Below are 12,682 nucleotides of genomic sequence, written 5' to 3'. Positions count from 1 at the left end.
GTGTGGGAGCAGTGCTTGAAGAGCTGCTGCCTGTGGGCAGCCCCCACAGGATCAGTTCGGGAAAGCTGGCATCCCATGGGAGGGACCTCATGTGGAGCAGGGGCAGAGAGTGCCATGAAGGAGTGGCACAGATGAGCCATTAGGGACTGACTGCAGCCCCCTACATGTTCAGACTTTCCAAGAACAGCAGGTTACCTACGCTCTTCCTGTGGGAAAGACATATTGTCATTCTGGTATTAATGACCAATTTTTAGATTTTGAATAACCTAATATGAACCCCAAGGTAATTAATTTCTTCTTTTAGCATAACCTACCTAGGCCCTCTGGATGACCAAGTATATTGATTTGCTGGTAGTTTTTCTCTCAAAGAATATTCAGCAACCATCATATCAGGTGACACATAGGCACCAACACCTATTAAAAAAAACATTTTAGATGTATGCTGAAGCTGTAATAAAAAACCAAAATGTTTTAAGTTTATTACCAAACACTTTTTTAATGTTTAAAATGGACAAACACACATTTTTGCATCTCACTAAGTCCAAATATTTTTTTTTACAAAGCAAGTGTAAAGGCCACGCTGATAACCATGATGTGCAATAAGAAAATCTTACATAATACAGATAATTTCAAAGTTTCATTTTTACTCAACTAAAACAGTACATATTCACCTTCTGCAGTTATTTCACAACAGATCACTAACATGCCCGCCCCCTTTTTGGGGTGGAGGGGAAGAATAATTTTGGCTGTTCATACTGTTACAAACTACAAGGCTGCCTCAAAGCAATCTGTATGAAATCATTCACACATGTTCACACAGCTCAGAGCCACTCCACCTCAAACAGATGGCCACATCCACACAGCTCAACTACCATGGCAATGAGACAGTAACTATATTCCTGTTTATCAGTCCAAAGAGCCTAACACATGTCAATGACTAAGTTGAAAGCCCGCTAAATTTTATTCTTAAAACAGTGTCAAGCAAACACATTACATCCTTTCAGGGTGACTGTTCCAAATCGTACACTCTGTTCTTGTTACGACTGAAGCGCTATCACCACTGTAGGAAACCACCACACCAGGCTAACTGAACCACATTTGACATGGTCCACATCCATGCTGCATGAACTAAGCCATCCAGCCAACTGTATTTTGTTTTTCCCCTCAAACAAACCCATCTTGTTCACTCCAGATGGAGGACAAGGAGCAAACTGTAGATCAAGAAATCCAGTCTCTGGAGTTATACAACAAAGAAGCTGGATTGACAGAGTTGATGTGCCGTAAGAGCAAAGCCAATGCAGTTCCCAGCTGTCTAAGCTCACTGGCAGAGCAATTGCAAATCAGATTTTAGGAAGCAATAAGTGTTAATTCTACTAGATGTCCTGAAATAGTCTCTCTCAAACCTTCAAGTCTACCTGCTGTACTGCCTGCACGAGAGATTTAACAAGTACCTTGAGTACTGCAGTAATGCTGCACCAGAGCATTTATACAAGATTACAACCAGGAAAAGTTACCCTTGAGAGTTACATGGTTTAGTTAAGTATCGTACCTCACTCTTCTACTGAAATACCAAGAACACATACTAGCCCATCTGAAAAGCCAAGTCTTTAAAAGCCAAGCCAGTAATAGCCTGTCACAGAAGTGGCACTGCAACTGAAAGAATTATTCTCTGAAAAGGATTTGTCTAGGTCATTTCACAGGGTTATCTGATAACCAAAATAAAAAGATACACTTCACTCCAAATAGAAGGAGAGCGTACCAGGATATCTGATGAAGGCAGACAGACCATCTAAAACTGCATTTCTGACAATTCAGGATGTATTACAGGACTTTTCAGGAGACAAATGACAATCAAACTTGCTAATATTTTTACTAGTTACATTTACAAACAACTAAAGGTGCAAGCGATGTGATTAGACCGTTACAGTTAAAAAGAAACATTCTGTGCTCTTCAGATAGATCAGACCACAAAGATTTATTTTCCAAATTTTACACAAAGACATATCAAATCTACATCATCTGCCTCCACCACCTGTTTTCTGCATAGCTAAGTTCTTGAAGTGTAAGAAGATAATCTAAAATTTCTATACCTAACCATACTGTAAATGCCTCCCTTAAGATTAATCTTGTAGGCCAGTAGTATTTGAGAATATTTTTAGATTTAGTATAGCAATCAATTTGTGATCCCAAACATGTAACAGAAGTGCACAGATTGACCGGACAGAAGCTGAATCCTGTCTTTTCTTTTTTTTTTTTTGGGGGGTGGGGGGGGTGTAGGAGGCGAGATGGGTTGGGGAGGAGGTGGTGGTGACGTACCTATTACACTAGATGTAGTGCCACCAGGACATCCGACTGTAGAAAGGCAAGGACCATTATTTCCTGCACTTGAAACATAGATTACGTTGTGTTTCCACACTGCTTCATTAATTACTTCACAAATTCTCCTAAAGTAAGAGAAAAGTCTTTAATCAACAATATGGGTTTTTTCCCCTACATAGGAAAACCACCACAATTCCTAAGCAGAATCTCTGCAGGACCAGTCAGAGGAATATTTTTCTCTGCTTCCCGTATCAGGCAAAGCTGTTTCCAGTACTGAAGTTATCCACAAAAAATACATTCTATTTTAAAAGGGAGTAACAATCATGTAGCAACATTAAGTTTAAAATATGAAAACCCAAAGTATGAAATACGAAACCCAAACAAACAAAAAGCACACCGAACAAAAAAACAACACAGATTGTGTGGTGTTTCCACCAAAAGAATTCTTTAGTATTCTAAAATACTCCTTGTATTACAAACCCATAGCACTTTCAATATGTTTAGTTAATTTTTGAAGATATTTAGAAGAGTAAATCAATTGGGCCTGCACAATTCATTCTTAATGACAGAACATTTACACAAAACCAAACCTTTGAATTCCACTTCCATATTGGTAACGCTTTTTATACTAACCACTGCAGCACTTACCCAGAATTTGGCCAATGTGTTGCCTCTCCATAGCTATAGTTGACAAGATCACATTTGTATTTTATTGCTTCTATCATCTAATAAAGTAAAAAGAAAAATGAAAATACATATTAATCTAGAATAAGTCAGTTATGGAAAAGCAAAGAATGTTTCCTTAAACCGATCTACAGAAAAGGAATTATTTCTTTTGACTCTACAAAACATAGTGACTGAAGTAAATTACATTAAAAAGTCATTTTCCATATAACCAAAAAGAACAAAAACCCCAGTCCTTGAACAACCTTCTATACTCTAGTCTCAAGATATGTCTGAAAACTTATTTTTTTTTTAAAGCTGGTAATAAAATAGGACAATAAAAAACAACCTATAAACAACTGAAGCAGAAAGCGTTCCACAGTATTCTACAATTAAGTTAAACTGCCGAGATTAATAATTTATCCAGTTAAATACCCACAGCTCTTATTAGACCAGTGCCAGTTTCCATTGTACTTAGTCTTGTATCACCAATCTTGATTGCAAGAATCTGAGCCCCAGGAGCCACACCATTTCTTTCTGGTTCTTCTGGAAAGTATCCAGCTGCGATACTAGCCACGTGTGTTCCATGTGCTCCTGAGCAAATGAGAAGCCATAGCACTCTGTGTTTATTGAACTTTATTTATATTAATTTAATACACTGTTGCTCAATCCATTTTCATTTACTGAACTATAATACAAATTACATTTAAATAGAGTTGCATTATACTAAGAGACAAGAGGCCAGTAAAGAACAGCAATTTGCAAAACAAAAACAGCTTTTGAGGGAGACAGGATAAGAGAAGGAAATATTAACTAATTAACTCCACTAACAGAAGTTACCTGACAGGCCCAACTTTTCCTACTCAAAAGTTACAAAAATTATATCTAAAATACCCAGATAGTAGGGCTTAAAAAAAGAATTAGAATTAAAACTGCACGTAACTATAAAAAGGAATTTCACAACATTATTACTTATTTAGAAACCAGAACTGTTTCTGTAGTTCTACTAAGATAAGACAGTTTCATAAGAAATTAGAATGTTTTTAAAATCAAATACATCCATACTACCTTAACCACTCAAGATATTTCCAAAACAAAATAGGATTGTACACAGAACGTACAAACATGGGATGAGAGCCGTTGGAGCTACAGCTAGTGACATCTGCCATCACACAGAAGTTCAGATAAACTGAAATAAAAACTAAGGTGCACATCACAGATGTTTTAATTAAGATTCTTAAATTATAAAAGCACAAAGGACAGCAATGAAATTCAGTAACCACCCTATATTTAAGAACAAAACAAAAAAAACTTATTTGAAATACAGTTCACTACTTTAATTGTACGCCAGTAAGATACATGAACACCTTAGTGTAACTAACTATAAATACACTATGTATACAAACATATGGATAAAAAGACTTTCAGAAACAAAAATGCAAGCAAGTTTAGTAACATGATGTCCTTATGGGTTTACCACAGAAAATCTGAATACCGATTTTTAATTCCTTAGTAGTGAGTGCTATATTAATAAACCGCCTTAAGTCATTGCAACAAAGTTTTCTTAACATTATTTTCAGTTACCTCCACTTGTCACAATGGAAAGAAGGTTTCCATCATCATATATATTCACGGAATAATTCAACATTTCAGATGTTCCAAAAGATCCATATTCCTGAGCCTCTTTGTAGGTTCTCAGTACCGTACAGCTGCTTAAATCACCACTCTCAGTTGTATCTATGCAGGCTCTGTTGACAACAACAACAAAAAAGGTAATTTTCCATCTACTAAATACTTCCAGGTATTCTTCTTCATACAGGAGCAACACAAATGCTTGAACAGGCCTGGTCCTGTGTTTATGGTATCTTACCTAGAATCATAGAATGAGTTGGAAGGGACCCATAAGTATCACCGTAAACCCAGCCTTTCACTGATCCAGAAACAAAGTTCTCTAAACTGATTTTCAGATGCTATTAAATTCAAAATACATCTCTAAGTGAAGCCAGCATATGGATTTTTTTTTCTTTGAGGAAATTTTAGGAAAGCTAGCTGTTCAGTACCAGAGTACACAAATATTTTAAGTCTTAGCTACTGGTTTGTATGATACACTAATCGTCAAGAAAAATGACATAATACATTCTGAAGCTTGTGCAGGGAAATTTATGCCTTTTTAAATTATTTATTTTCTACTTCCAATGGATGCTCAAAGCAATTTTATTCTTTGCCTCAGAGGAAAATCCCACAAGTTTAAACACAGAACTGTATTGATTTTAGTAAGACTTAATTCTATCTTCATTTAAGATCAAAACTTTATCATGATATAGTAGGGTTACTTTAAAGCAAATTTTAAGCCCTCTACAAAGACGGATGTAAAAATCAACACACTCCTTAATGCAACCTGTTGCTTTATATGTGAATCAAGACATTTTAGACAAGCTGAGATATTTACCTCCAGGTCTCACCATCATTCCATACTAAACAATCATATACTGGGCCAGGATCACTATATTTTTTCTCAAAAGAATTTAACAGTTCCACTTGATTTTGAAGTTCCTCCTTTATTAGCTTATTTACCTAACAAGACAATAAAAACACAGTTAAGAATATTTCTAAAATCTTTCTAAAATCATTACTGTGCAGGTATAAATCAGAAAGGAATATGGCTTATCACTGTAACACTATGCATTTGTTCCACTACTTCAACAAAAATGCAGGACTATCACAGAAGTCACAAATATCTAGAAGCTCAATGGTCTCCACCAATGCACTATTTATTCTTGGCATGGCATGTATAGTTATTTCCAACTTCTCTAACTATCATATTTAATGCCATTATTTTTTCTACAGATTGTTAAATGATATGGAACTGCCTGAAAGAACGTCTGATACTTCAACAAAAAAGTATTTAGCTTACAAAAGAAAGCGTGTTTAGAAGATTCCAACTTTAAGAACAACTTTTTTTTTTTGAGGCTACCATCTAGAATTAAAAATAAAACTTAATAAAATATGGTACTTCATATTTGAACTAATACTCTTTTCATATTTGACAACAAGTTTAGCAAGTCAACAACTTTAGGCAAATCAAACCACCCATCCATTTATTTTAAAATCAGTCAGAAGATGTACTTGCAAATTATCAGAAGTGTCTTTCTTTCACTCATGTAATAAAAATATTTGAATTCTCTCAACCGGGAACAAATCATAAACAACACGTTTACAAACTTATTTAGAAGCATACTAACCTGGGAGGGAGAACTATGAGCAGCATCAAATTCCTCTTGTTTCCTGCAGGCCTCTGCTAAAGCCAGCCTGTGAAGAGGATCCCAGAGCTTTTCCTTGCGTTCCTTCTGTAATATAAAACTCTGTTCCTCAATACATATGTCAAAGTATGCAGACTACAAAGCCATTTGCAAGTTCTGATTTGAGACACAATGTCTAAAAGGTTCAGTGTAATATTGGAAGTAAACAATTGCTACACAGGAAAAACAGGTATCAGTAATTTCTAGACTTTTTGCCTCAATGGACCTATTTAAGGAGGACCACTTGACCACCTGATGTGACGAACTTCACAGAAATCAGGTTAAGAACACCTCTCAACCTCTGGCACATGTTGTAGTTTTCTGAAAAATTTCCACATCAGAACAGTGAAGTATGACTATACACCAAAAGCAGAATGTGCTTTCTTACCTGAATCCTCTCTTTAAGAGCTTTAGGATAGATGTCATAACCGTTTTTTATGCCAATGTGATATTTGCCTGAAGGATTTACCCAGTTTGCTGGAATCTAAAAAAAAAATTAATGCAGAAACAGGTTAACTAATGGCATTACAAACAAACAAAAAAACATAAGCAAACAACAACCAAACCACTACTGTGTAAGGGAGCTTAGCAGAACAGACTATACTTTATGTATATCATAAATCATTATCAATTAATGTGGCACTGCAGTCAAAACATCTTTATCTGCTGCCCACTGTACTTTCAAAACACAGCTCCCCATTTTAGGTAGAGATCTAGGGCACTAATAGTACTATCAACAAGGAGAAACACTGTCATCAAGAGTTACTAGAGTTTGACAGGGACAAACATCTGAGTGTTTAACTTCTAATCTTGGTGTAGCTTAGGCCCTCAGCAGACCAGAACCATTATCCTTGATAACAACAGGAAAAGAGACCAACAGATTCACTCTTACAATCAATTCCACGTAAAATTCAGAGAAAAGCTGGTAGATGCCTCTCTGTACCACCACACAAATTCTCACCTTTAAGGATCTTCCGGAAAGACCAATAATTTCCCCATCTTTAGGTTCTACAATGGTACATGTAGTTACATCACCACTGCCTGTTGTATCAATTATATCAACTATCTTGGGCTTCCCATCAGTTGTAATCTGAAAATGAAAGCACAGAAAAATTGAAAGTTCAGTTAATTAGCCTCTAGCATACAAATCATTATTTTTGTTTTATTTTTTGTTAATGAGAATATCAAGTAACTTTATTAACCACCTAATCTTTAACAGAAGGACTTAAAAACAGCTTGAAAGCAGTGAAATCTCGAGCTAAGAGTAACACGCCTATCTTCCTGGCTTATAAATCTTCCCTTGATTTGCAAAACTGCTATTTGCAAAAACCACCATTTATTGGCAATATTGCTTTCATCCTACTGCTCCAGCCAAGTTTTACAGTAATGACAGCACAAACCTAGCAAGATGAAAGGTACTGAACTACATGCAGTTACAAGCTGGAGTCTTAACTGAGCATAAATCTAGCATGAACTCAGACTATAATCATCTTATTTTTCTGTAACAAGGACTCTGTCTCATATTTTATTAAATGTGAAGTGCTAAGAGCTAAAGCTATATATACCTAACACTGTATAAGGTATAGTTTTACCGGAGTGAGGAGAAAGGAGAACTGACTTGCTAGGCAGAATTTAGGAACACAGCTTCAAAGCCTTCTCCAGTTAAATGAAAACTAGCCCCAATGGACATTACGGCAGGTCCAGTTTTCCTACTGGGAAAGAGTCCAAGTCTACCCAACCACAGGGAGACACGATGATGTGTTTTTAAGGGGAAAGAATCAAACGGATCAGAGAGTAGCAATACAAGGAGCTTCAGAAGTGAAGGAAAATACCACATGGCATTGAAGAATGACACACCATTTGACTTCTAATGACTTCTGAGAAAGAATATAGTTAGCAGGGCAAACAGTTTTTTACAAGATATACAGCAAAATAAAGAAACCACTGACACACCTATAGCCCTGTCCACCTAGAGGAACCTACTACACTGTTGTTACCAAGAGTATGACTAAGACCCTTACACATTTGGCAAAAATATTCAACGCTATCTTCTTGTAATAACATGCTTCGCCTATTAGATCAATTTACTGAGCAAATAAACTGTTCCATATGCAGAAGTAGCTGCTTGAAGGATAACTGGAATTGGCCATAAGCACCTAGTTTTACAGGTCTGCATTAAAGATTGATAAATAAAACAAACATCTCCTATATAATAACTGTACCAAAAGCAGGGGGAAAAAAAAGCTTCCTGTTCAGGACTGTGGCACCACTTGCTGTTTTCCACTGCTTAAATATTTGGTATTTTTGCTTTCATGCTCTATGAATAGTCTTGATCCTATACATAATGCACACGGCAGGTAGTTTTGCACAAATCATGCTCTGGAATTGTGGATTCCAGCCACCAGAAATGAACAACATGATCAAAGAATTTCATAAGTCAACCCTGCTGTCAAAAAGACAATTATCAGGCTTTTATCACACCTCAACAAATACGGACAAGTACTCCAAAGTCTCAAACTCCTGTGGTTTAAATCAACACAAAGCAGCAAACAATGGTCCCTCACCCCCCCCCAGTAAAAACCAGGTTTAATAGCTGTTGAAAACAACTGCAACAAGTACAAACAGGGCATTGATTCCTATTTCCCAGAAGGTAACAAACAGAACAGCTCTCATTGCAGAAACCACCACTGCTAGTCTGTTCGTAGAAATTCACGTTGAGTTACAAAAACCACTAAAACCACGTTAACCTTCTAAAACATCTGCTGAACAGGCATTACGCAGCAGGGAAAACACACTTGGGCAATTCAGTGCACAGGCTTTCACACAAAGTAAAATTTTCTTGTGTTTGTAATTAATGCCTTCAGATGCCTGCCTCCACTCACAGGGAAGTCAAGAGCTGCTTCACTAATAAAGCAACAGATTATTCGAATCAGACACTTTAGTTAGAGGCGTGTTGAAAAATAAGCTGTTCAGTGATCAAAGCACAAGAAAACAAGTACGAAAACATAATCCGAGGTGACGTGTGCGAAGCAGACAAGTTATACCACAACAGGTGGCCCGAACACCAATTTATGCCGTAGTGAGCTTGGGTAGTTTTGAAGGTTGTTTCGCAGCCACTCCAGAAACGCTATGTGCAATTTCTACGCTATGCAGCTCTTTGTCTTCCCGCTGAATAGCAGATCCAAACACACACGTGTGCTTGCGCCATTACAATCAACAAATCGGAGTCTTTCAGTCAGCCACAGAGAAGTGAGCATTTCAGTTGCAAAGGTCCAAGGTTCAACTCCTAGTGGCAGCGATCCAGACAGTCAGTCATTCACCGCAAGCAACTGATACGGGTTCTTCTGCGGACATGAGCTGCTGCTTGGCATACTGCCCACCAATAGCAATGCTACAGTGAAACTCAGATTTCAACTGTTTTTTCAGGTCCTGTGTTTCTGAGGGTAAAAATTAAATCAATGTGAACTTGGTCAATTTCCTTGTCTGATCAGAGAATCCTGAAGTACTGAATGTATTACAGACGAGGTATATTTCAATACATCTTGCAATAAAATTCAAAAAACTGAAAATTTCTATGCAATGAAATTAAAAAAAAAAGTATCCATAAAAAAAACCCACAATTGTACTTTTACTATCATGGTTTTGCCACAATCATTTGAAAAAAAAAATCTACTTGTTAATTACAGAATGATTTTGTTGTTTATACATTTTTATTGAAGTTTCAAAAATGTGGTTTCATGTTAACTCTGACTCTAAAACACACGAAGAAGTAAGTTGAACACTTCAAAAATAAAGCATATGTATAATCCTGGCAGCTGATGCATATAAGAAAAGTACAGGAATACCACTCCCTGTGATGATGCTGCATGAAAAAGGCAAAGCCAGATGCATTCGAGCATACTTTTATCCAACCATACAACTTATCTATCGTGAAATATAGCAAGAAGCAACAGCAGCAACAGGGAAATGACAGGGTGGGGATGAACAAAGACAACACATATACAACCACAACTCTCCATTAAACTTCCGCGCCCACACAAAATTTCATCAGGTACTGTGCCTTAATGAGGAATCAAGAGCCAGGATTTGGCAGATAATGCTAGGAAACAGATTCTGCTGAGAGGGGAAGAAAACAGCATGTAAGAAGCCGACAAACTGAACTGTGAGTTGGTGAAAACACGCAGAGTGCAAAGCAATGGAAGTCTAGGTGAGAAAGTTCACTTGAGGACACCGGCTACTAGACATTCAGAAAGGAAAGGAAAATAAGTACAAGTTGGATTAACATTTTACGTAGCGAAGCAAGAAAACCAACAGAAAAATACAGCTGATGCAAGTAGGTTTGTTAAGCCCAGTAACTAAAATCTGTATAGCAGCAAATGTCCAGGGAAGATTGTAAACATAAAGGTGCTTCTCTGTCATACCCTAAATCATTCTGTCCCTCGGCAACTGACTGCATGCTTCGCATTTACATTACTGGTGTTGACAAACCAAAGTATGAACAAGCAAAGGAAACAAGCAAAGGAAACCTACCTAAGAATGAGACACCGTGGAGCAGCAAAACGTGACCTTTGTTTTTGTTTTGACTAAGAACCCCACTACACTCAAAACAGGACAGCTCATTTTGGCCTTTAATTATTATTGACAGTAACTTCTACTAAAAGATGCAATGCCTATTAACCGTGCTGCATATAGTGCCCTCTTTTTGCTTTAAACAATCGACTCAATTCTCCAAGTTCTAACACCATACCTCACTGAGAACCAGCAGCAAGTCAGACAGCAAGAAAAAGCAGCAGCAGAGAAGAGGGCAGGAGGGAAAAGTCATCCCAAGGCTGGAAACCACATGCCACCACATGGCTGCTCCTACTGTGCAGCATGCTGTCTCGCCCCAGGATACCGCCTTATTCTGGGGAGGCAGAACGTAAATTGCCTGGTTCACTGAAGAGCGAGGACATCCTCCTTCTGAAGCAACATTTACGAAGCTATGTTTCAGAGTATGCACTGCCTGCATTTCCCTTATAATTCCCCACACCCCGTGCAATAAGCTGCCACGTTGTGTAGATCAGCAATGTGCATCCAGCTAACACCCCCTGAAATTCACTTTCATCCACTGGAAGTTGTATTTCTTTTTCCAAAGTTCTCTACAAATCTTTTGCTTCACTCCCTAATATTTTATCTTCCAGATAAAGAAATGAGATAACCTTAGACTTTAAGGGATTATTATGAACCCTCATGATCCCAGCCTTGACCGTACCTATTTTCTTTAATCCATGCCAAAGTAAAGCATCCCCTTATTGCCCACGAACTCATGCTTTTTTGGTTCACCACTCCTATTTATGACCTCTGAGGCATTTTGCTTTCACGTTTAACTTCACAACTATGCACATCCCATCTATATACACTTCAACAAGCCTGCCTTTTATTAATGACATGGACAGACCAGGGAGTACCTCGTTTGCTTTTTGTTTAGCTTTTGGCTAGCTTTACTCCAGCTTCACTGAACTAAGTCACAGCAGCTGCCCAGTCCCACCCCAGATGCCCTCCTCGCTAACCCTGTTACTCCTCAGAAGTGCATCAGTTAGGAATGCTGGACTAAACCCACGCCAGGGCCAGGTCCCTGCCCCAGGGCACTTGAGACAAAACCCGTGCCAAACAAAGGGCAGAGCCCAGCGCCGCTCGGCTCACACAAAGGCCCCGACACCCAGGCGGGTCGCGTGCGGGCCATTTCTCGAGGCTTCCCTCGCCACCTCTGCTCGGAAACACGCTGGCAAGAACCCACGAGCAGCGGTGACATAAAAACCCACGGAGAAGCTCCACGATAAAGAAGCGTTAATAAACAAACGATAAAGAAATATCACCTCCCCCGCCCCCCCCAGCAGCCCACCCCGACCCGAGGGCGGCCCGGCCCTGCCCTGCCCGGCTGCCGGCGCTGACTCAGGGCGCTCCGCCGGCCGTTACCTGCATGCCCGGCGCCCCCGGGTCCACGCCGGTGTCGAGCACGGCCAGCAGCACCCCCCGGCCATCGAAGTCCGGGAAGCGGGCGAGGAAGGCGGCGGCGCCGGTCTCCTTCTTGGGCAGGAGGCCGTGGAAGGGGAACGGCTCCTCGGCGGCGGCCGCCATCACGCGAGGGCAGGCCCAGGCCGGGCCGCGCTGGGGCGGGGAGGCGGAGCCGGGCCCTGCGCATGCGCCCCGCTGAGGGGACGCGGGGATAGCGCGGCCCGGGGCAGCGCCCGCCGCCGCCTGGTTGTTAATAAAGGGGATGTGGAGATGCTTTGTGTGTTTCGTTTATTTATTTATTTATTCATTCCTTCCTTCCTTCCCAGTCTTTTCATACCCGCCCCCCTTGACTACCCGAAGCGCCAAAATAAAATTTTAGGTGGGGTTGCCAAGGGAAAACGCCCGCT

General features: G+C 39.4%; 1 protein-coding gene across 2 annotated transcripts in view; it reads right to left on the bottom strand.

The window, feature by feature from the left end:
* TPP2 (tripeptidyl peptidase 2) overlaps positions 1 to 12,430 on the bottom strand; it is a 47,082-nt gene extending 34,652 nt beyond the window's left edge. For both annotated transcript variants that reach the window (XM_082765749.1, XM_082765750.1), the window contains exons 1-10: positions 12,237 to 12,430; positions 7,243 to 7,371; positions 6,670 to 6,765; positions 6,225 to 6,329; positions 5,432 to 5,556; positions 4,567 to 4,730; positions 3,422 to 3,576; positions 2,968 to 3,044; positions 2,317 to 2,444; positions 315 to 414 (exon numbers count right to left, since the gene is read on the bottom strand). In XM_082765749.1, the coding sequence (XP_082621875.1) occupies positions 315 to 414; positions 2,317 to 2,444; positions 2,968 to 3,044; positions 3,422 to 3,576; positions 4,567 to 4,730; positions 5,432 to 5,556; positions 6,225 to 6,329; positions 6,670 to 6,765; positions 7,243 to 7,371; positions 12,237 to 12,398 (1,241 nt within the window). In that variant the 5' untranslated portion in view covers positions 12,399 to 12,430. The remainder of the gene's footprint in view (positions 1 to 314; positions 415 to 2,316; positions 2,445 to 2,967; positions 3,045 to 3,421; positions 3,577 to 4,566; positions 4,731 to 5,431; positions 5,557 to 6,224; positions 6,330 to 6,669; positions 6,766 to 7,242; positions 7,372 to 12,236) is intronic.
* Between the last annotated feature and the right edge of the window lie 252 nt (positions 12,431 to 12,682).

This window comes from Aythya marila (genome assembly GCF_965140915.1).
Source record: "Aythya marila genome assembly, chromosome: 1".
Taxonomy (NCBI): domain Eukaryota; kingdom Metazoa; phylum Chordata; class Aves; order Anseriformes; family Anatidae; genus Aythya; species Aythya marila.
This window is presented reverse-complemented; position numbering and strand designations above follow the sequence as displayed.